General features: G+C 37.1%; 2 protein-coding genes across 3 annotated transcripts in view; both read left to right on the top strand.

Annotated features, from left to right (window-relative positions):
- The window catches only part of QSER1 (glutamine and serine rich 1), a gene marked incomplete at its 5' end in the record, with an annotated part of 46,370 nt that extends 30,066 nt beyond the window's left edge, over positions 1–16,304 (top strand). For both annotated transcript variants that reach the window (XM_082059027.1, XM_082059026.1), the window contains 8 exons: positions 399–515; positions 1,103–1,236; positions 3,463–3,674; positions 5,226–5,363; positions 6,635–6,732; positions 10,218–10,370; positions 11,547–11,642; positions 12,225–16,304. In XM_082059027.1, coding sequence (XP_081915153.1) covers positions 399–515; positions 1,103–1,236; positions 3,463–3,674; positions 5,226–5,363; positions 6,635–6,732; positions 10,218–10,370; positions 11,547–11,642; positions 12,225–12,365 — 1,089 coding nt within the window. In that variant the 3' untranslated portion in view covers positions 12,366–16,304. The remainder of the gene's footprint in view (positions 1–398; positions 516–1,102; positions 1,237–3,462; positions 3,675–5,225; positions 5,364–6,634; positions 6,733–10,217; positions 10,371–11,546; positions 11,643–12,224) is intronic.
- The window catches only part of TCP11L1 (t-complex 11 like 1), a 252,619-nt gene that overhangs the window by 198,410 nt on the left and 28,779 nt on the right, over positions 1–25,430 (top strand). The gene's annotated exons all lie outside the window — the stretch shown is intronic.

The raw sequence follows: 25,430 nt of genomic DNA, 5'->3' as shown, positions 1-25,430 counted from the left end.
GAAAGCTTTTTACTACTTGTGATTCTTGTGGTTTTGGTTTTAAAATATTTCATAGAGCAAAAGAATAAAGTTGAAAAAATGTTATATTGTTTCAAAATATAAAGTTCTGTGGTTTAGTTTCATGGTACACGAGTTAAGACACCACACTGTAGGCAGAGCTGGTTGGCACAACTTCATCAGTGTGAACGTAAAATTTGTAGCTTGTGTTATACTTATTGTAGTTCTCGTCATACTGTCTTGATGCAAATGGCATGTAACGACTAAGGATTTGGAATTTTGAATGGCTTCCTTTCGTTTTATCCTGGGTTAACTTGCTTAGAAAAAAAATCTAATGTTCCAACACACTTCTGGGAGAAAAATAAGCACCGTTTTTAGCAAATAATTTTATGTTCTTCCAGGTTGCTTTGCAAACAGGAAAAGAGCCTCCAGCTATCTGGAAAGTACAGAAGGCTTTATTGCAAAAGTTTGTTCCTGAAGTACGAGATGGACAGAGGGAATTTGCTGCTACTAACAGTGTGAGTCTTAAAAATACGTTATGAGGCCTCTTGGGAGCTGATTTCCTTAATGGAAGCCTAAGAAACAAAATAAAATGTGATTCTGACATGCATTCTTCGCAAGCATCTGTAAAGGCGAGGGGGGGGGACATATTTATTTCCTCCTACTCTAAAATTCTCTTGTTCATTGGCAGGTTCTTTGCTTTGCAGCATGGGCTCTTTGGTATCATTCAGGCTGCTTAAAGGAACAAGTTTTCCCAACCAGAACAGAGTCGGTGGAAGCAGGATTGTGAGCCAACTGCTTTCCACAAGGAGAGGCGTACAGATAGGGGACAGTTCAGCCAGACAGATAATGCTCTTGGGGTAACACATGCTGAAGATTAAATAAAGGGAGAAAATGAGGACTGAAGTACCTCTTGCCTTGTTTCCTCACTTTAAATATCATGTGGAAATCCATCAGTGAATTTATCTTCAATTGTAAATTCTGTAGGGTGCCTAATCTTTGTATGTAAACAGGTTGTTTTTAAACTTTTTTCTTTAATATTTAAATTTTTAGTTGTTAATATATTTTCATAACAGAAACACTTGTGTATTAATTTTGTTTTTAGTATCTTGGGTACTTCGGTGATGCAAAAACAAAATACAAAAGAGTGTACGTGAAGTTTATTGAAAATGCAAACAAAAAGGAATACGTCAGAGTATGTTCAAAAAAACCACGAAGCAAGCCTGTACAGTCAGCAAGGTATTTGATTTCCATTTGTTTTTCATTTTGCCATGCTGTTTTCATATGAAGAAAACACCTATTTTAACAAACAAGACTTATGATTCAATATTATGGTAATTCAGCTTTAAGTTGGAAACTGAGAACTGTGTGTTTTGCTTTAAGAAATGTGATATAAATTACTGTCATATCAAGATTTCTCTACCTTGAATCTGTGGATTGCAATAATACTTCATTTTAGAGGTGTTAGGGCTCTATGTGCTACATCTTTCACCCTGTCAGCATAATGATAGAAGCCTACAGGTATAATGATTTTAATATTTCCTGTGTTCTTTTCTCCTATCCCATGGACTTTGCGCTTCAGTTATGCTTTTCTGCGTTGTTTTAATACTCATCCTGTCCCAGTAAGCTGGAAGTACCAATGTTTTCCTCTCAATCCTAGAAAGTTAATTAAAAACCAAACAGTTCATTGTTCTTCCTTCCTTTTTATGTCCTTGCACGCTGAGGGTATTGTATTTTTTCTTATTACACCTGCCCTGCTCCCTTCTCCTCACCCCCAAAAAGTGTTATCACTTGGAGTCATCCCATCTCACTTAAAATGCTTTAAAATCAGTATTTCCTCTAGTACTACTTTTAAACCACCACCAAGGATAAATAAAGCCCAAACAAATCTGTCACTCTGGAGAACCATGTAAAGAATGCGGGGCAAACATAATATGTTTTTGATTATTCTAATACATATATGGCTGGTCCTGTGAAATGTTATGACCATCAGTGTCTCTCACACAGGTTCATGGGCTGTCTCTGCGGTTTCCTCTGTCACTGTCCTTCTCATAAGGGTTTCACTGTTTTGCTGTTGCATTTTCTGTTGACGTTTGATTGTGCTTTTGGAAAAGATTATGGATGCTGTACTGTACAAACTCTGTCATGCTTTAATGCTTAGTTTATCTTCTCACAGCTTCAAGTGTTATCTGAAGGTTTCCTCTCTAGATTTTCAATAATTATAATTTGCTGCAGATAGGTTTTCTTTATCAGGTGCTCGTAAACAAAAAACTTACAGTGCTCTTCATTCAAGAAGTGACTGAGGTTTTAAGTCTAGTTTGCTCTCAAATAAAGCAATACCATCAGTTAATCAATTTTATAAAATACCCATGATCTGCTTAGAGCTAGCTAGGATTTTGATGCTCCTGTTTGTTCTTGGGCTACAGAAGACAGTTCCAGAACCTGTTCTTCCAATGCACCGAAACAGTCCCATCTTTTAACAAAACATGATCATGATTAGCTTGTATCCGCATGTTCTGCTCTCAGGACTGGTTTTGGCATTTATTTCTGTCTTTCCCTGGTGTTTTTACTGCATGATGTATTTCTGGAGAGCAGTAGGATTACACCTCTGTCTTCACTAAGCTGGATTAATCAAGGTCTTCCAAATTCCTCGTCTAAGGCAGGCTTTCCATTCCTCGCATCAATCGAGTGTCTATTGTCTCACTCCATTTTGGTTTGAAATCTTCATCTCTGATAGATGACTAAAATTATTCTGTGTTCTGGAAGATACTAATGGTGTTTCTACTGTCCATTTAATTGCTTTGCCATTTGGAAAATAAGAAAAACTTGCCTGACACATCCCAGAACTGTGTTCCCTGACATGTTCTCAAAACTGAAGTTCATTATTAGCTCTAAAATACATAACTTTTTATTTGTGATATTAAGTTTCCTGTTTGTTTTCCTGTTTTGAGTAATGGGCAAAGAGAGGAGTTGTCTGCTTTCTTATTCCAGTCCTCAAGATTCAGCATTTCCTGCATTTTTACCTGGATGATATTCTTTCCCATCTTTGTATGGATACAATGTCCCAAATTCACTTCGTCAGCGAATCTCATTGATCACTTGTATTTGTTCAAGTGTGACAAGTCCATTTTTTTTTCATTAAGTAATCAATTATAATAGTGCTCCAATTCCATATATCTCATAAATTGTACTAACATTGGACAATTTCAACTATTTTGTGCCTGTTTATCTAGTTATAAAATGGAAATACTATTTAATCATATGTAGTTGCGAACTGTAGAACGTTACATCAACAATGCAGTAGTGTAGTGTGTATGACTTAATTCTTAGTTACATGTGACAATTGAATAAGTATATATAATCTGAGGAGAATATATTGCACTTAAATAAGACTATAGCTATTTTATTAATGCCAAAACTTTTGTGGTAATAGTTTTCGTAAAGATGGTCTTTGTAATATTGCAGGACAATTCATTGCAAACCTGGTAGTAGCAACAACAAAACCCCCGATCCACCAACACCAAAACCAACAGCAGCAAAAGTCTCTTCTGTGAAACCCAAAGCTAAACAGCCAAAGGTAAAGGCTGAACCACCACCAAAGAAAAGGAAAAAGTGGAAAGAAGAATTTTCATCTTCCCAGTCTGATTCCTCACCCGACGCCCCGAGTGATGAGGATGGTGAGTAAAATCCTATTGTCAGCATCTAGGCCCATTTGAACTTAGTATTATAAAAATACATTGCTCAATCTTGCAGATTTTTCTTTACCAGCCTCATGAAAAAATTAGAATTTGACAGTGCCACACAAAATTGATTTCTTAAAACTTCCTACTTGTGAGCTAATGTGTGCAACTGAAGGTATCTCAAATGTAGTTTATCAGTTAGATAAATGTATTTTTACTGCTTGCTTTCTAAGATGGGTACAATTGCAGGAGAAGGAGCTGATTTCATTTTCAGATACATCTCAAGAATTGGATTCTTCATTAATTTTCCATTGCGACCCCATGTTATGTCTAAAGTAACATAACTGCAGTGCCTGTCTATATGGGCAGGATGGAGATGTTACTGAAGCTTTTACTAAACCCGGGGAGAAAGAGCCGTTGACTTTTTTGGCTGTTTCATTGCTTGTCTAAACGGCAACTGTTCAAATGCAGCCCACTGAGCAGATTCATGACGTCTGGGAACGCTGACATACAGCGTTCGCTGTAATTCTTCAGAACAGAAGGGAATTTTGAAGTGTACCGTGTTTATAGATGTTACCTTTGGCAGCAGATATACAGTGTATTTTGTAGGTTTTTGGGGTTTATTTCCTGTAGGTTTGAAGTTACGCTGTGTAGGACCCATGTTTTGTGTTGCTGCACATGCAAAGCGCGTTGGCCTTGGCAACTTTTAACTCTAGATAAGCTGTATTGGAACAGGCACCTCTGCTGACAGCAGCACCTTTAAAATAATGTTTTTCAAGCAAACGTATGCAAATAACCATTAATACATACAACTGTCCATATCTAAAATTTGAAGTAACCTGGTGATGACAGTCACCCATAGAAATATGGATATCTGAGAAGGCTTAACAGCCTTGCTAAATTACTGCAAAATAGCGATACTATAGATGGAGCCTGTAAAAAGCTCCAGAATGCTTACTGGTGGTGATGACTACTCCATGTGCAAGTTTAAAATTGCCGTCTATGAGAAAATAAAAGTACAAATACGCCCACATTGCTTCGCTGGTAAAATTTCTTTTCCATGTTTATTGTGAGTTGGACAATTGGGTGGGATTGACTTCAGTTCTGCGCAGGCTCCTTGGTGACATTGGTGCTTTTGGATGTTTTTCTGTTGGACAGCTTAGAGGTTTGTGGTTCTGGGAGGTACTTGTATTGACATGAAACCTGCACTTAGGGTACTTTGCTTGGCTGAAGTTACTCATTATGCCTTTTCTCTAGACTTTCATCTACAATAACAGAAAAATGTTTAAAGTCCCTAAAATATGATAAGTGCCGATACTTACAAGTAATTGTACGTGTTTCTGCAATAAATTGTACTGTTTACACCAAATTTGGTGTTTGTACCTGCTTTTGGCATGTAAGTAGTTTGAGTATTATTTGAGTTTTAATCTCTTGGGATACCAGTAGAGGTCACTTGTGTTTTAAGAGAGAAAGCCTTTCGTTTGGAAAACCACAAATATTTGAAGGATATTGAAAGGAAAAAAAATTCCTGTTCTGATTGATTTTCAGAGCTTGTACCTCCTGCTCCCCTTGTTACTCGCTTTTTGAATACAAGAGCTATGAAAGAGACTTTTAAGAGCTTCATGGAGTTGCTTGTTAGCATTGCCTTGGATCCAGACACAATGCAAGCCTTGGAAAAGAGCAATGGTACAGTATGTTTAACATTTGCGTATTTTTATTAGATATTAAGGTTATTATTCAGTAAGGCAAACCAAACTTTTAGCTACCCACATCTGAAGAACACTTTACACAAATTATTTATATGTGTATGCATATGTCTATTTGTACTACCTCTCTGAATAATCAAAGTAGTTTGGGAATAGTGTTTTGTCTGCTTTGTTACATTAGGCTTGTGCTGTGAATGTCAGAACTGAGCTCTTTGTTCCTGCTGTTACTATCTTTATTTAAATCCTAGCAAACGTTTTATTTCAGATTACAGTGTTTCAAGAGCGTGTTCACTTTCTTATGAAGAAATACCCTTATAAGTAGTTCTGATTCTTGTTACTATTAAAAATTCTGCTTTTCATACTCTGAAACCTTAAAGTTCTGATTAAAGATAATTGTATTCCACTTTTTCTTTGAAGAGAAAATGTCTGGACTTATTTACCATAGTGGACTCCAGCATACAAGTCAAAACTGTTCTATTTCTCAAAATTTAGCAAAGCACTCATGTATAAAGATAAAGGTCCACAAACAGGAACCATTTCGCATATTATTTAGTTGCAGGGTGTTGTTTTGTACTGTATTCTATTTGCCTGTATTTAACAAACTGTTTGCTAGATGATCCTTTCCTGGTTTGCCCTGATTGTGCAGCAGTGCACACTTACCTCAAGGTTTCATTGTTGCGTGTCAGTAGTCCCGCTAAGAGCAAAGAAATTGGCTTTAAAAATAAAAGTCTCCATACTGAGCTGTAAATTTTCATTCATGGCCTGATGCCTATGTTCAAATGTATATTGTGCAATTTACAGTGGCTTATCAGGTAACTTTTCTCAGTAAGCACTTTCCTCAATTTCTTTTAAATGCCAGCAGGGTCATCTCTTGTAATATGAAACAGCGAATGTCAAACCCATGTACTTATCTTCGTAAAATTGCCAGTTTTATCGCACAGAAGATGATTATCTAGGAAATGGTTTGAAATTGTCTCTGTGTTGCTCTTATTTATTTCCTTTCAACAAAGAAGAGTCAGAGAAGGAGTAGGATTGTAGTCAGCAATTAAACTGCATAATATCTAAACGGGTTTAGCACGCTGATCCAAAACAAAGGTATTTTTTTCTCATGTTCGAAATCAGTTTATGTGCAAATTGCATTATTTTTTACTTCCACATTTTATGTTAATGGGTAGAAGTATAGATTGAGTAAGAATCTCATTACTGTGTGTCTCTTAATAATCAACTGCCACGGTTTTCTTTGTCTTTTAGATGAGCTGCTGTTGCCTCACATGAGAAAAATTGATGGTATGCTGAATGACAATAGGAAAAGGCTGCTTTCCAAATTGCGCTTGGATCATACTTTCAAGGTATTCTCTTTTAAATTCTAGAATTTTTAAAGTAATGTTATAAGTAAGTCATTTAATGCGTACCATGCAGGCACAACTTAAAACCCAGAAGGCAAATTTGTAACAGAAGTGAATATGGATTTGAAAGAGACGCTATAAATTCAATGCTTGTATGTGGCATTTGGAGAACATTTTGTGATGGAGGAGTTTATATTGCAAAGGTAAAGTTCCAGTTTTACTCCCCATGCTTTCTGGTTCATTGTCAAGCATTTTTTCTCTTAAGCTTCTCAGGTTTGCCAGAAGAATATCTGCTTGCTGTCCTCCTAGAGCTTCTGGTTAAGCGATTGTGTTGCCTAAAAATCTTAATTAACTTTTACATGAAACAACTATGCTGTGGAGCTGCTGTCTGAACTTCTTTGAAGTAGAGAACATGATCACGGTAGTTTCAAACCAGGACAGAGGGACTCAAGAGCAACTCATTTTTGCACTCTTTCATGTATCTTCAGCATGGAAAATAGGGAAAAGTGTGGCTAACAAGCCCCTATTACAGTGGCTTTGACATGATAATAAAAACCAGGTCTGGATGTGGACAGGGAAGAGAGCAGCTGTATCCTCCAAGCAACAATGAAGATTTTGAAAGTGCAGTGAGGTGAATTAAGGTTATTTTCACTCATGTCTGAGAACTAGTTGTTGATGTCTGTAATCAGACTGAATATTTCTTCCTTGTCATGGTTTTGAGGCCAACAGCAGCAAAGCAAACCTGGCTATAAACAGCATCAGACCAGACTTGCTCTTTGGCCTGTCTCCTGTCCCCTTATGTCCACAGTACGGAGGCACTTGAAGAATTAGCTGTCTCTCTGTACTGCTGTGTGCTTATTTTTGAGAGACAGCTGAGGAGATAATACCAGACTTTGACAGTTCTGCTTTTTCATCATGAAATCTTTAAAAGATCTTTCCCCCCGCCAGCCCATTGCTCTTTAGTCTTGTGGGATGCTAAGGGACCTCGTTTCAGAGATGAGAACATCATCAACCAGTGAAACAGCTTTAATTCACATGATTCTTGAACTTTTTTTATTGTTAGTTATACTGTTTGCCCAACAGCTGTACAATTTGTACCTGCTTGAACAGAATTTCATGTGGCTCCCTCCTGACAGCAGGAAGGCTTGGGGAGGGCTGTGTGCTTCCAAACCATACCCAGAGCCTCAGAGGTAGCGTGTATTAACCCTCCTTTTTTTTTTGTTCTTTCATGCTAAGAGTTTCATGTCAATACTTATTTTTATAGCTGCTGCTATTAGACCTGTCTCTGCAGAGACGAGAGGTCACGTTAAGGCAGGGTACGAATTTGTAGCATTCTGGTTACATTCAGAGCACACACAAAGTGAGAGGCAGCTTAGCTTGGTCTTTTCCCAGTTTAAGAGGAAAAAAAATATATCTTCTGTAAGACTAAGAATTACAGCTGCTTATTCAGTTGGAGTTCATAACTAATATAATAGCTTTGCTGTGTGTTCCCTTAGAAGCAGATTATGTATCGTATCTCTGAAGTTATCTTAAGCCTGTATTTCACAGTATGATCTGCAAGAAGTTAATGGAGTTACAGGTGTAAGGAAGGGATCTGCTTGCGAAGTAAACGGCGAGATTAAAAAAGCCTTTTATGTTTGCTTTCTGATGTGAAGGTGCCAACTTGTGCCATCCTCGGGTCAATATTTTGGATAAAAATGTTTGTCATTGTGTTTGTGTTGGTTAGGAAATGTGTTTGATACTCTTGAAGATTTAGGTTGATCCAGCTTTGGCCAAATGACTGGTTCAGACTTTAGAGCTGAATGAGGCCCTGAAGCAAGCAAGAAGTTAAAAATTATGATGAAAAATCATTCATGAGTATCATTCAGCTTGAATATTTTTACTATTCTGCATTGATAAGCATAGATTAATTTCTTTTTTTCACTAGATACAGTGAATCTGGTATATTTTAGCACTGTATTACTAGCCAAATCAGACACTGAAGTCAGCAGCCAGTGTTTGGTAGTTTAGCCTGTAACATTCTTTATAGTTCTAACAATTTACTGTGTCTTTTGGGTTACAGTTTTTGATAAACAAAATTAGAAAATATTACTACTGCTGTAGTAGAAGCTCAATAAATGAAGCATCTTAGCTGAGTTGTATACATTTAATTTGGAAGTCATGATCACCATTTTATGGCTTGTGCTCTCAAAGATGCAGAAGTCACTAGTATTTTCTCCTTCATTCCAATTCAGATCTGTCTGGTTTAGGTGAGTGGTCCAGCCATGTAAATAGTTTTGGTTAAGAGGAATTATCCAGAGGAAGGTAGAAGTGGCCAAAGCCCCTTGACCCTCAAAGTCAACCTTCAGGAAAACTGTTACAGCGGACAGAAAAACTGAATCATTTAAATCTGTTGAAGTTGTTGCAGTTCGAAAGTGTTGCAGTGAATGTTGTATATGGACAGGTTAGTTAGTCGAGGTTACTGCTGCCACTGTGCAGCGATCTCTGTGCAGTAGATTTTTAGAGAGGGGTTTTTTTTATAAAGGCAAAATGGTCCATGTATATAAAGTGCTAAGAATTGTAGGCAGTGGAGGTGGTTGTATTCTAGTAAAATAAAATAAAATAAAATATTCAACTTCCTATTTTAACCCAATAGTCCAAATTAGGTCCTTAAGCTGCAACGTTGATACGTTTTTCTGTATCCCGGATTTCCAGCCCCCCCATACTGGAGTATAATGCAAAGATATAGATGTTCATTTAACTTGAAGTATTTTTTTCAGGACTAGATTATACAGCGTAACAGAACTATTCTAAAGCAGCTGCTGACACTGTGTTTGTACAACTGTGCAAACTCTGTATTTGTACAACAAAGTTGTATTCAAATTTACGCAAATAACATAGAACTAAAGCTGGTAGAAGTGCAGTTCATTCCCGTGAGTTAATATGTCTTAGAAACTTGTGCTTTTTTTGAACTAGCCATGTACTTCACTGCGCATAAGCTTTTCCACCTTACAGAAATTATAAGATGCAATGAATTGGTGTTTTTTCAAAGCTGGGGCAAAACCTGTGAGGATATTTAGGCATCCAGTGCCTGCTAGAGCTGGCAGGCTGCCCGACTACTTGGGCATCTCCAGGTAACTTGGCCTTAGAGATTCTTGGGTAGAAAATGGAATGGAAAGCATTTTAAAAGGTAAAAATTGCCTAGTGGAGCCTTTTTTTGCACTTTCTGATGAGAGTATCACGGATGATAATCTCTGAGGTACAATAAAAGGACCTTCTATCTTAAAAAATTATAGTAGTCAAGAACAGGTGGTCATGCTTTTCAAACTGTATATGGTCACTCAATCTGATAAAGACCTTTTATCAGGTCTTTGCAGAAGAGTAAGTTGTTTTAATAATAAGCTGCACTCTAACTTTTCAAAGAAAAATGGCCAATTTATCAGCAGTCTAGCTGGTTGGCCAGTCTTGAATTTTTCATAATCCTTTGTCTTCATATGCTCTGTTCAAAGAACGCTTTGGAAAACTTCCCTGAACTGACAGTGATCACTCGGGATTCTAAGACAAAAAGTGGAGGATCATCTGTGTCTAAGATCAAAATGAATGGTAAAGCTTACAACAAGAAAACGCTGAGGGCTTCTAAATCAACCACTAAATTAGCACAGGTGAGTTTTGAGAGGGTTTATTGCTGCCACCATCTGACTTCTAATATGATAACCACATTTATATAAAATACTCGTGTGTGAGGCTTTTTGGTAGTTTTATCAAAATACAGAATCTTTGAGTGAGGTGTTTTTTCTGTATCAAGAGTGTTACAAAGCAACGCTTAAAGCAGTATATTAAATAATTCGTTTAACCCATCTGTGAAACATAGTTAAATACCAGTCGGGAGACAAAATGTAATAAATCATTTCATAAATATTCCCCTATTTAAGTTTTGTGTTTAGACCCAAATGCTTTACTCTGGTATAGTTATACAGGAAGTCTGTAGCAACTACTCAAGATTGCAGGAAGATGAGGTATGATAGTAGTAAGCTGTTGCCCTTACTGTACAGCTCGTAATGATAACGGCTTCTTACACTTGCTGCAAAATGTCTGAAGTAAAAGATACCATGGTTTCTAGATCAAAAAATGAAAAAACAATGTTAATACTATAAAAACTGAATTAGATAACACTTTTTAAAACTTCAGTTATTTATTGCTCCTTTCCTCATTTCCAATGACAGAATGAAGCTGTGTATCTTAAATGAAAACAGCAACGACAAAGTTTTTAAAAGTAACGTGGAAAAACCTCAAGATGTGCGCGTTGTGTTTCCATAGTGTTCCTGGGAACACTATAACTAGGTTCCACTGTGCACTGATTTACCTCCCAGCAGTAAGCAGTGCCTAGACAATGACCTGGAAATACAGCCCACACTCATATTTCTTGCTGAAGTAACTGAAGTGTTATGCAAGTATAGATCAGCTCTTCTGAAGCACAAACTATCTGCTTTTTTTTGCAGTGATACCCATCACTCTGGTAGAAAAATATTTAAGCTTTGGTAATTCTTGCACTAGTTCTTAAGGGGGTGTCTTGCCCATTTTAGACATGCGGTGCATTCGGGATTGGAAGTGTTCTTAAACCTAGTTTTGATAAAATAACTTGGTAGGGAAAGTGGAGATAGGAGGTAATTGTGATGTAATATAAATTAGAGTGTGTCAAAATATGTCAAAGCGATTATTTGAATGAAATAGTCTATTTCTGAATTGTTGAAAACAAACTGGTTTACAGAAGAAAATATCTCATATCTGTGTCTTGGAAAATAACATGAATTTACCTAAAATAACTGTTCTTTTTGCAGGAGTTTACAGTAGATCCAGAAAAAATACAGTTGTATTCTTTGTATCACTCACTCCATCATTACAAATATCACATATATTTAACGTGTAAAGAAGAGGTGAGTATTGTTCTCTTTGAGATACTTTTACATTCATTGAGGGAATTTACTGAGGGAATGGACTCCACCTAGAGGGACTGTTCTCCTTGGTAAATGAGTATGGATTGTGGCCTCCTATTTCTTTATGGCAAACAAAAGGCTGTGCTGAGCAGCTTCTATGTTGCCCCAATGGGCTCTGCTGCCCAGAAGATGCAGATAGGAGGTTTGCATTCAATCAGTTTCCCTTAGGACAGTTGAGTGTCCTCCACTGTTACCCAGAATAAACTATGCAAATTTTATCAGTGTGTGGAACTCCTCAGATCTAGGAGCTACTTTTTGTCTTAGACTTCCTTAATTTTCTTCTGCAAATCCTTGGTGGAAATATTCCAGGTAGAAGAAATACAAGAGTTGAGCTCTGGCTTATATTTTAAGAAATTTTTGGGGGAATTTTTACTTGTTTTTTTTAAAGCCTAAAGGTTTTCTTCTAAAGAAGGGTCATATTAAACTGCAGAATATTATAAAAGCAAAAATTCTGAAATGCTGGCAGCCTAACGTGTGTATGCATCTCTCCCTCCTGCACCCCACTTCTCTTTTTTTCAATAGATTTCTTCTGTTCAGAAGAAGAGCGCAGATCTAGGACAGGAGGAGATTGTGCAGCTGTGCATGAAAAATGTCAAATGGGTGGAGGATCTTTTTGAAAAGTTTGGTGAACTTCTGAACCGTGTCCAGCAGAAATGCTCATAACAAACGTGTATCCCCAGACTCCCGTTTTCCTACGGCACTAACCTGATGGAACAGGAAGCTCAGAGAGAGGCTCTGATTTCTTTTACAATGCCAGACTGTGTTCCTCTTCGTAGCCATTTTCATTTCTCTTCATGGAACTTTGTGCCTTGGCTCTTGCTAAGGAAAAGTGTTGCTGCCAAGGAAATCAGTCCTTTGGAGATGGAACTAAACGTAAACCTAACCACATTTTTAACCTGAAGAATTATTTTCTATTTTGTAAACTATTGGATAACTTAGTTTTATTTTCAGAAATGTTTTTGACAAGTGATAAAGCATGCACTACATATACTTTCTTTCTTTATTGCTAAAAAGATAACAACACTTAAAATAATACAGATCTTTGCATCCCTGACTAAGCAACAGGAAAGTCAGTGTTGGGGTGAACTAATTTTTACATGTCTGGCCAACAAATTTAGAGTTTTGTACATTTTGTGAACAGAGCTGGAGTGCCACCCGTTCCTGCATACATACATATATTGCCATCATGAAATCCAGAAATGTCATTATGCTTTATGGACTCCTTTTACTATTGTCATGTTCGGGAGACTGAACATGGAGTTGGTGCAATCCTATGACTGCTTTTTGTGTCAAATTATATTGTAATGAAAGACAATGACCTTAACTATTTTCCCTGTTTTGAAGAAAAAAAATATTTTCCTTTATACTGTGGGTTTTTTTTTTCTTTTGGAAAAAAAAAATCAATTGTACATTTTATCTCACTAATAGTTGTATTTTTCACAGAGAAAATATTGTGGTTAAAATTGTTTCATGTATCTTTGTAATACACTTTCCATTGTTCTCAGTAAATCCTATTCATTTATATGTTGATTTCATATTGTAAACTCTATATCTTGAGGTAACCCTTTTGTCTATACAGGTTTGCTTCAGTGTTAACCAGAATAATGCATACTAGACTAGTTTTGCTTTAAGTGTAGTTGTGTTAGACACTGCAATTATTTTCCGATACGTGAAAATAAATTTGTTACTAAACTAGCACTTGATTAACTGAGAGTTTAAATGAAGAGCTACTACACTTTATCAACCAAGATTGATGATTGACTAGACTATATGCAGTGTTAAACACAGCTTACATCCTTGTTTGTAGAACTGGCAGTTGCAGAGCTGTTCTCTTTTTGGTGCCTTTCAAGTCTTCAGATATCTTTGTAGCTTTTCCCCCCCTCTGGTTTGTTAAGTTAGTAGTGCCACTAGTCACACGCAGACAATGAATGTAATGGGCTCTAATCAGGAGAACGTTTTCTTTAAATTTGCCAACAGAATGCCTTACTGAGTCATTCAGAATGGATATGTACTCTACTGGCGTCCTAAAAAATAGTCGTGTTGGTCTTTTTTTCAGATAATATAGGAAAAAAAAAAAAAATCATTCCTTTATCCTTTCACTGCCACTTAGTGCCTTAATTTCAGCCAAGAAAGCAGGGTTCACTATTCATTGGCCAAATGAAATAATGTTCATTGCCATGTGACCTTTTTTTCCCCCTGTTATCTGTTCCTATTTAGTTGTTAAAGATTCATTAGACCTTAGAACTATAAAGAGTTTAATGAATAGATGTGAAAATGAAATATTTGATCTTGAGTAATCAAATAGAGGTTTGAATATTAAAGTATGTACAGAATTTTAGCTGATTAGTTTTAGAACCTTGTAGGATGTTTACCATATTTCCAAAGCTTTTCACCTTTTAAAGCAATAATTCTCCTTTACAACCTGTATGCAGACTACAGCGAACAAGGAATGGATATGTGCCCTTGCCTTTTTTAAAGCCTCTTCGTAGTGGTTTTGCTTTAAAAAAGGAGGTCATGGTCATGTTATTAGATGCATTGTGCTACTGCTACGTCTACTATAATCAAGGGGAGCGAGATGGGGTTTGGTTTAGGAAGAACGTGCTAATCATGAAGCTAATTAATTTTCCCAGTGAAAAGAAGGGCAGACACAGGGTGGAAAAGTTGCTGTTGTTTCAGTCACGCTCTGTTGAATTGGTAGGAGCTGGAGTTTATATGGTGAAACTAAACAGCAAAGTTCCCAACATTGCTAGCTCCCGGCTACAGTTATTTCCATGTAAATATGCGCATTGGAAATATAGTAGGGATGTGCCTGGTGTACTCTTCAGTTGATAGTGGGGGTTCCCAAATTTACTTAGCGTATTCCCTGAGTGGTGGGATGGTTCATGAGAAGTATAGTATTTATTTGCCCGGGCAGAGTTTTGCTGTCGCATCCCAGTGACACGCACAGCACGGTCTGGGAATTCCTCATCTCTAGTTATAAAATGGTTAGGATGCAGCCGAAGGCAAAATAAAGTTGGCTCCTTGATGGGAAAGAACTCGTCAGACTTTGTGTCTCTCACATACCTTCCTAATACGACTACGAAGCAATTGATTGAGATTTCTGTGCTTTCTAAATGATTTCTGTACTGCTACTGTATACTTCATCTAGATTTTTTTGAATCTAGAAGTAGCTTTAGGAAGCTGCTTGTTTGATTACGAGTCCTTAGAAGCTGAAAAAAGAAATGAGAGGCTTTTGGAGTAGCTTGTCCCTATTTAAAAAGAAGGTAGTTTTAGCAACAACCATTTAGAAAAACAACAACAAAACTGGCCAGGATGCTCTGCACTGCCATAGAAGGTGACCTGGCTTCTTTTTGGCTGTTTTATTCCTGAGGGCAGTTAAACAAGCACTGTGCCACTGGAAGACAGGAGAAAACTGTCTTGAATAAAAGTAACTACCCCAGACTATTCAAGATGAACATAATGGAGCTTCCATCCTTGTCTTGGGCTGCAAAAATGGTGGCTGGATTATTAATTTACCAAATTAGAATAAAAACGTGGAACTCTCAAGTGTGTTGAAGGATCATAAATCAAATCATAAATCAAGCTTTGTTAGTGGGATTGAAGAGGTTTTTTTATACTGAAGCAAACTTAAAAACAAAGTCAATGGACAAATTACTTTTTTTGCACAAATACTTTGCTTTGTTTTGTTGCATTTTAGATAATTAATCTGCACCCACACCTCAGTTTATTTTTTTCTTGAGGTAACAGTGAGGTCTTCATCCCTTAACATCTGACAGTGGAAATCGAGCACTCATTGACTGCAAGAGAAGACGCACTAGGAAGGAACAAAACCCTCCTTAGACTGAATTAGCAAAATGGAAATCAAACTAATTGCGTGGTGAATTATTTGGGTTTTAATTCTGCTATATTTTCCGTTAGTATGGCATCCCTGTTTACAATAGGTTTGTTTTTATTGCAGTATAGTATTTCTCTTAAAGGCAGGTATTCTTTGAGATGCTATTTCCAAAGTTTTGTGAGCAAAAAATCGGAGACAAAATTGGATTAAAAGATGTTTCTGAAAATGGCTGAGGACTTTAGGGTCTTTGAAGTTCTATGACATGTATTGTATTCATATCTTGTCGAAATGAAATACTACTTTTTAAAAAGTCAAATCTTCCAGGCTGTCTTCCAAGTAAATGATTTCCGTAGGGAAATATATTTTAAATATTATTTAAATATTTACTACTATTTAAAACAGAAAAGCTAAATCTATGGTCACAAAATGTCAGTGTGTTATCAATCATTTCTTATTTCATTGCCAACACTTGACATTGGGTCTCTCTTACCCTCTCACATACCTGTGCATTACACTGCACATCCTGCCATATCTTATTGTTTAAGCTAATATTAACATGTCATTGTTAACAAATGCATGTTTTTCTGCGTATCTCCTCTACATATGGCAAAAAATGAAGCTAGGGCTAATTATGAGACACTTTATGCGTTCTTAGTCCAGATTTTCAGGTGGTCCGTAATACAATGTATGGAAATGTGAAAAAAGGAGTTTTGTACCATTCATGATGTTATTAACCCATTAAAGTGAAAACACTTTTTAAACAAAAACCTTATAATGCTTAGTCATTTATTATTAAAATATTGAGTCTTGAAAGTTAGATTGTTGGAAGAAAATTGACAATTTAGACTATATTTTCTGATCTCAGTATGAAGAACTACAGTTCTAGGTTGCTTTTTTTTTTTCATTATATCGCATGGATTGAGTATTTCTGGTTTATCTGGTTTTTTTTGTTTGTTTGTTTGGGTTTTTTTTACATTTCTGGGTTCCAAATGTTCTGAATTAATTTTCACAGCATATCTGCCAGGTCTTAAACTGACGTGGTAAGCGAGGAGCCGGATAACTGGGATAAGGGAGAGACCGCTGCTGTGATTCAGGTGGTTTTCAGCTACGCTATTTCCTTTTCTTCTCTTTCTTGCTAAACTAGAATATTGTCTCTATGTACCTGTGGGAAGAAGCAGTGCAGTAGAGGGTTTTAGTCTTTTCTTTCCTCAGTTACAATGAATCGCCATAGATAACATCTTAAAATATGTTTCCCAATACGCAGAAGGCTGAATTCCCATGATGTGGATAGTGACCATAAGATAGATATATGGTAGGCAATCTCCAAGCCACTGGCTTGCAGAAGAAGGTGAATCAGAAGAGCTGGAGTATTTTTTTTAATCATCCTATATATATAAGAGCTGCTTCCCAAACCCAGATGAGTATAAAATGAGACATTTGCCTATGGAGTTGATTGCTGTTTTCTCCAACACTTTGGGAAGTGGGCAGGCACAGTGTCCCATTGCAGTGCAGACGCTGAAGCTTTTGATACTGTGTTCCAGATATAGATGATAATTTATCAAGGTTCTTTTTAAACAAAGAAGAAAAAAAATAAAGACAACAACAAAAAACCACAAACACACACAAAAAAACCCCCCGAACAACCCACAACCAAGAAGCTGAATGTATGCAACGTTTTAAAGAACAGCAGCTCCTAATATCAGTAATTTATTGGTAAGTATCTTAAGCAATCGAAATAACTTCTTCTGCATTAGGTATTTGCCTCTCCCGTAGAAAACCTAACAAATCTTTGTTTCATTTCCAGAAACTAAAGAACTGCAAACTGTCTTAATTTTTTTTTTTAATTTGATTTCTTACAACAACACAATGATAAGTAGAGTACACCCTGCTTAAAGGGAGGAAAAAAAAAGGTGAGTCAGGGAAAGCAGCAGAGTACAGCCGTGCAAAAGTTTGTCTCGTTTGTTCTGGGCATGTCTCAGGTTTCTGCTTTTAAACGTTCCACTCAGCTCTTTCTTTTGTGTGTGTGTGTGGTTAGTTTTGGTTGGTTTTTGTTGGGTTTTTTTTAGCTACCTGATGCACAAAGGGTAGAGGGAGGTAGTGACACTGAGAAGCAGTGAGGAGCCAGCAATGGGATCTGGTGGCAGGTGGACATTCGTAGCAGAGGGTCCCACCAGAGGCCCGTTAGCATTTTGCCACACACAACAACTTTATAAAATCAGTTCAGTCTGTCCCAATTCTGCCTCCTATTTTGCTACAAAAAAAAGTCCTCCTCAGTTTTGAAAAGCATGGATGCCAGTGTATCTCTGCATTCATTGCCTCCTACTAGAATCTCTTTGAGTGTACTAATGGACCGTGGTTCCTATTTGGGTTTTCCTGGATTGTCAATGTTCCAACAGGTGGAAGGAGAGCAAAAGCCCCTTTAAGAAATATTTGTATTGCAATTGTCTCAGACAATATTTTTTATTTTCTTTTTGCAAATGCAGATATATCATCAAAAGTTTGGCACTTGCCTTTCTAAAGATGTCCATGTCAAGGGTTATAAAACCCTCTTACTTTAAGACTCTTATAGCATTAATGGATTTCCCTCTGTGTGTAGAGTGTTTGAATTATGACCATTCAAAGTAAAAACAGAAAATGCTACAGCCCTATGCAAATTGGGACTTCGATGTAGCTAAGGGAATTTATTTGGAAATAAGTTGTGAATATTTTAATCCACTCAGCTCTTCTGCCTTGATATAGACATATGTGTGTATGGAAAGCATGTACTAATCCAGCCATTAGAAGATGGCATTCAAATAAGTGCACATCAGTGCAAACAGGAGTAATATGAAAATGTATGAGTAATGATGCTGGCAGTAAGCTAAATTGTAAAATTGCCATCCAGTATACAGTCAATATACTTACTAACTTAGAAATACTGTAACTGAGTCCTAATGGAGCATGCTGAGGAAGTAACTATTAATCATATAGCTTCAAAATTGGAGTATTTATCATCTTCTAGATACTCTACAGTGTTTACACACACAGAAGAATTTTAATTGTGTATATGATCCTGTGCATATGATAAAGGTTATAGATAGTGGCTGAAGCCCAGAGTAGCTGCTACTACGCTTAGCCTTAAAAACTCTATTAAAAATTCTGTGGGTTTTTTTTTATAGGCGTTTTTGGTTCAAATTATGATTAAACTAAGTCTCCTTATTCTACATGTGTTACTTGAAATCTCTGACTATATAATTGGGAGTACATGCTGTAGCCTCCTAAGACTTCCAGGGCTTGTAATAGCAAAACCTTTTAAATAAAATTACATTGTTTGACATCAGCCTTTCCTTTCTAACTGTGGTGGCTGCTAATTTGATTTGTCTGTGCATTATCTATGCATCATGTATTTTTGCTGTGGCAACAGAAGGTAAACGGTATGATAATTGAATAAAAGCTGAAGCATCAATGTTTTATCATGTGGTTAGGTCAAATTGGTAACTCATTCAAAGGTCTGGGAGAGTAAGGATTTAGATCTGTCCACTAAGTAAAGCAGCTTTGGTGGTTTCTGAAACCTCTGAGATGTTGTTTGTTGGTCAGCATGTAGAAACTACTATCCCTACTGCTTTGGTAACAGAAGAGAGTAAATGAATGCTTTTTATTTGCTTCAGTGCAAGGTCCAGCAACTTTGTTTAAACAGCCGGAGAGGTGGTTTGACCACAGTCAATGGACTTTGCACTGAAGGAGGTGAAGAGAAAGCTTGCATGTTCTGTGAGAATCCAAGTGTAGCAATTCTGGAGCCAGGCATAATTGAGTTTGGTGGCCCCAGCACATTCTACAGTAATATTAAAGGTGAGCTATAGATGCCTGCTTGTAGCATACATAAACAATAAGCCTGATCCTCTGCTCTAGAACACAAGCCTTGCATTCAGTGTAAATATAATTGGTACGTAGCTGTTTTCTAAAGAAGTCAAAACAAATGGTCAAAATCGGGAGTTCAGCTATGCTTGGCAAATGTATTGAGAGTTCCCACTTTTCCCCTCCTTTATTTATCAGCTTATTCTGTCCCATTAAGCTGGTGCCACTAGTGGGTGCTCACTTTGGGAGCAGGGACATGAAACTTGTCTCTGGTAGGTCAGCGTAAGTTACTACTTCACCATGCTTCAGCTGGAAGTCACTGCTTGCTCAGCTGGACCTCCACAGGCTTTCCACAAGTGTATAAACTGGTGAGTGCTTTGTGAACTTACCTAAAGCTACCTTGTCTTTGGTTTTGTGTTGCAATATACAGTTCACATTCAGTCTGTTACGGCAGCTCACCTGAGAAATGGTGACAGCCAGGTGGGCAAATGGAACCTTCTAATGTTTCAATTATTTATATCTGATTATACTTGCTCATTCCGGTTGAACAGGTTTCTGCCGCGTAGGTGACAGTGCATCTTTATTGTTCAGTGGGGAGTCTTTATCCAAACAGCATTGCTAGGACCATGCCGTGCATCCTGCACACATCTAGGCATGCTGTAATCAGTCTCAGGTTATAATATATAGTCATTCTTGGATGTCTCAGAAAACTTACATAATCGGAAAAGTTGAAAAATCCATTTTAGACAAAATTCCTTAGTATTTATTAAGAGAAACTGAGGCTTGTCCCCATGTTATTGATGATATTGCTAAAAGTCTTTGTCCCTATGTACTTCCTTACAGTAAGTGGTGTGCATGGATTCTTTCTGGGAGCGCAGCGTGTCCCACTGGAGGTCAGTGTGCACCAGCTCAGGCTCTGCGTGTTGCCTCCCTGCCCTTGGTTTGCCAGTGCCCGGTTTGACTCGGTCCCGCAGTCACACTGGTATTCCAGCCCAGGAATGGAAGGATTGCGCTCCTGGACAATGCACCCTTTGTCGATTGAGTCAGTCACACAGAAGCTTCGGTCCTGGGAACTTGTTTATTGTTCCAGTCTCTTCAAAAATGCAAGGGTGGAATCCTTAAAGATCTCACATCAGTGTAAAATACTGAAGTTGGCACTTTTGGAGTAAATCGTAGATGTGCTCGAGCAAGAGTTGACCTGCAAGGAGCCTCTGGGGCAGGTGTGGTTGGTGTGGGTTGGCTGCTGCAGGACGGCATTGCTGTATCCCACAGAACCTACCACTGAAGTCCTTTCTTAATTCTAGATGGGAAATTGGGACCAAGCAGAGTGAATTTGTGAATAACGTGCTCTGCATCATAAGGCAGAGTGTCAGTCCTCTCTGACCTGTGGGGTTCAGCCCCCAGCAAACCTCCCGTGCTCTTTGGTACAAATAGAGGAACACATTACGTAGCAATAAAGTGAATTCACCATGGGAGTTCTTGCAGCTTCATTCTTATCCATCCAGCATTTCAAACAGCCTTTTGCAATTCAGTATTGTATTAATAGTTCTTCATTTTCTTAAATTTGAGATTAACAGGGGTGGAAGAGAGAGTTTTCTGATTTTCATAGGACTCTTTCAGTATTAAAAACCAACATACTGAACTTTGTATCATCATGGTGGATGAAACAGGGATTTGATAATGTTATGATAATTGTAATTTCTGTAACTCAAGCTGTTCATTTTCCTTTACGTGAGTTTCTTTATGTGACAATGAACCATATATTGGAATCTAATTTGTCTCATCATTTCTGAATGGAATGGAGCAACATTTTAAGGGTTACTGTTTAAAATGTTCTCCTTTCATCAACTAATGCACTGTAGTGAATACAGGCATTGTTGATACTTAAGTGAGGAAAAAACAAGAGAATAACTGTTCTAAATAACTGGAATATTTTTCTGAATTTTTATGGTAATTATTAATTGCTATGCCTTTTCAGAAACAGCCATAAAGATTGGGTTTAATAGATCCTTGTGATTATGGCATTAAAATTTTATGTATACATAAATTTAAGCTGTGTTGACATACACTTAATCTTTAAAGCTTATGTTGTTACGGGAAGATATTTGAAATCTAGAAAAGAAGTTTGGTGTAAGAGAGCCTTCTGTAGTCTGACGTGTTTGAGATAAAATCACCATTTCAAATGCAGAATCTATGCTAAACCTTCAGAAAAGTGTGTTCTGAACTCTTTTGAAAATAAGAAATTGGATAGTATTCTCTTGCAAGAATGCCTCTTTATTTCATAGTCAGTTTTCAGTGAAAAATCTATTTTGTGTGTGTGTTTAAAATGTAAATAATAATTGGGACATTGAACATTTTCTTGTTTTAGAACATTTTGTTTCCCAGGTTTGGGGTCCTTTCAGTTTTTCTAAAAATTTTGAAATTGAAACAGCCTTTTTCCTTTATTTCTTTCAAGAATACATAACATTTCCCAGTCACTTAAGCCAAGCATTGATCTGCTGTAGATAAAGCAACAGCACCCCATATTTTCTCTTAATATGCCTGCACCTTTTTTAGGCAACACATCCTCCAACTTTTTTCAATAATGATATTCAGATACTTCATCACGCAGTCCTCTTTTGCTTTGTGAGGTCTTGTATTCAATTATATCTCCTTCATTTGTGCCCAGAATATCTGGAAATTACAGGTGCTCTTGCATTCAAATACCGGTTGGCTGTCCAGCTTCCAGGTTCATTATGGAAAAAGCTAGACAGCCCTTTACATAAAGAGATTCATCAGATTCTCACTTTGTGATGATACAAGTTTCTATTTTGAGTTCTCTCTCCCCATAATCAGAGAAGACCTGAATGTGGGTGACAGCCCACAGGAACCTTTATCATCATCTTTATCCTCAAGCAGACACTTAATTGATGAGTAAGTGAATCAGATCCTGAGCAGCAGACGTGCCTGAAACTGTGGCTGTTGAATTTAAATGCTCTGCTTCTCCTGTATACTTCTAATGAAACCTACAGTTCTTACTTGAGACTCAGAAATTCTTGAAAGCTTAAGTTTGTAAATTCTTCAAAACATAGGCTGCTCTCTCGATCCTGTTGTAGTTGGCAGGAGCATTTCTAGATTACCTGGAAATAAATCAAAGTAGTTTTTTTCATTTGCTGTTCTTCACTATTAAAGTTCTTTATAACGGTTTCAAAGAATCTGGCGCAACTGTACACATTATAACTAGGTTGCATAATCTGTTCAAAATACATTTTAGCCACCATAACTAGATCACGAAGTTGTTGTTCTGTGCGATTTCACATAACATTATTAGGTAGAGAGCCAACAGCAAAGCTTTCCATATATCATCAGACTTCCTTTGCTGGTGCTGTTCACAGTCTCCATTGGAGACCAGCACCCTCCAGACCAGGTTTGGGTGTATTTACCTACAGTAGCATCTGGCTCTGTAGTGCTGTATTTTGGAGCAGAACTGCTTTTGGAGCAAGGTTGCTGTTCCACGGGCAGGTAGGAATGCCACTACTAAGTTGGTCCTAAGTGATTTGATGAATTATGTTAATTATGTCTTTGTAATTGACGTTCTTTTGTGTTCAACTTCAGGAAGGATAATTCTGGGAGAACAAAGTGGAAGGTGAAGCCAAATAGAGTGTGTTGTGCTTTCATCCTGAGATCTTTGCAGCGTAATCTAAGGAATTACACCAGCGAAGAATGACCATACTGGCTGCACCAGATTGCGTTATTTAAAATGACTATATAAGAGTATAAATTAATTTTATATATGGTAATAATTATATAAAGTGTATCTGTGCTTTAAGAAAGCATTTTATAATACTGTCATTGTAAGAAATACTGAAATTTATATTGTGTTTTCAACATCTGTTGATAGCAGATACTGTTGCAGAGCAGCTGGCTGCCCAGACCCTGGAGAAGCTGGTGTGATGTGGTCACTGGGGGGAAATGGGGAGGCAAAGGCAGAAATCCAGAGGAGACTGTTGGTCACCTAGTAATAAAATACTAGAATAAAAGTCTTACAACCTTCTAGATGAGCAGCTCACAGTGCATTATGTGGGGTTCACTCTGTTTCCTACAAGCAGTATTTTGACAAATTCTTGTGTGATGTCAGGTGTGCTGATCCCATTAACTGATTGGTACACCTCTTTGAAAACGTTTGCAGTTCTGAGTCCTCTCAAGATCGTGGTGAACCATTGCAGAATGATGGACTGCATCGCTTTATTTCAACAACCATGCAAAAATCAATGATTCTAAAGAATGAAAATGAACTCAGGTATTCACTGATTTTCAATTAATATATTCTGGACAATGCCTCAAAAAAGTCTAGCATCAAACTACTACAAAGTAGGGAAAAATAAAATAATGTATCATGGAAGTCTCCATTGACACATTCATTATATATTTTTGTTAGCTTCTTAAAATTAAAAGACAGTTGCCAAAACAGACACCTAGGTGTCAAACTGGTTGTTGGGTGTTTTTAACATCTTCCTCTCTTCCCCCAAGAAATAAATCTCTGTTTGTACTTCCTTTTGTTGAAAAACAATATGTTCATTTTCAAAGGCCAGCATTTTGTTAGTTTGAATAGATTCCTTTTTCTCTGGGCTTAAGCCCAGAAACTTAGGACTTCTTTCTCAGAAAACCTTACCAAGAACTTCCACTGATAGAAATCCATTATTACATATGTTATTGTGCTGCTAGTGAAACATGAAGAAATGTTTGTTTGCCATAAGTTTGTGGTATCTAGTTCCCCATACCAATTTTTCACAACTTACAAATATTAAGTCCATTTTTTAATTAATTTGTATGCAGTGAACAAACCTACAGCACTGTGTGACAAATGAGGACAATGTAAAGCTCACCTGAGCTTCTGTGGATAGCAGACATCCTGCACTTTACACCTGCTTGCATGAAACTCATTGTAGAACAGGCTGAAGCTTCACAGGGGGTTTTGTTTTGCGAAACTACCATCAGTTCAACAATCTGACAACTTTGAATTTTTGTATGACTTGTAATATCTGTATTATTTGGTCTTTAATGTGCGTTACATACTTCTGATGTTGTGTATCATGGAGATCAATGTAGCTTTGTGTTTGCACCTATTGAAATCAGTCCAAAAATATGACTGAATTTTATGTTGTTTTAAAACACTTTCATTGACTAATAATTGTCCAAATACTCCATACTTAGTTGAAAATTATGTTGGATCTCTCAGCTGTTTTCTGTAGACAGTAGAAAAAACTTTTATTACCCTGAAAGTGAATTTATTATTTCATTCCAATAAAAAAAAAATGCCTACTGCTGTAATAAACAGCTCATATAAGACATCACAAGGAAAATTTCAACCATATGTGGTTGTTCAAGCCATATGTCTTGGTAACAAGCAAGAAACACAGTTTAATTGTTCATCCACAGTCGCATACGAGGCTTGTTCTTGATTAACTTAAATAGAACTGACCAGTGTGATTTTTTTTTTTAATTACACTGTAAAAATGGGGGGAAAATTGCATTCTGTGCTCTTCAACCAACAGGGTTCTATATCCTATTGCCAGGAATGCAGGGTAGCATTTGTACCACTGTTGGAAACATGAGGGATTTTACAGCTCTGGTGTTTGATGCTGTTACGCAGCTGAGAGCAGCAGAGCCCTTTCACACAATCATTTTGTTTGGAAGACACCCTCAAGATCAAGTAGAACCATAACCTAAATCTAGCATTAAATCACGTCCCTGAGAACCTCTTCTATACAACTTACATTGTGAAATATTCAGACAAAAGATTAACAAGCATTTTAAACACAGCCAGAGCCAGCAGTCTAGAAACATCTTTGATTTAACTACTTTTTCTCCCTCACAGTTTCTTACTGCTTTGAATATCTTTAAATTCTCTGTAGGCAAAGCAAATGTTTTCTGAGGAGTTTTTGTTTGGTTTGTGGGTTTTTTTTTTGCATGGGTTCAGTTGTCCTTATTAAAAAAAAAAAAAAAAAGGAACAAAAAAAAAGTAATTTTTCACATTGTTGCTGAACTGTTGGTCCCTCGCACCAGAACTGTATCGCTGG

This window comes from Streptopelia decaocto (genome assembly GCF_964273445.1).
Source record: "Streptopelia decaocto genome assembly, chromosome: 7".
Taxonomy (NCBI): domain Eukaryota; kingdom Metazoa; phylum Chordata; class Aves; order Columbiformes; family Columbidae; genus Streptopelia; species Streptopelia decaocto.
This window is presented reverse-complemented; position numbering and strand designations above follow the sequence as displayed.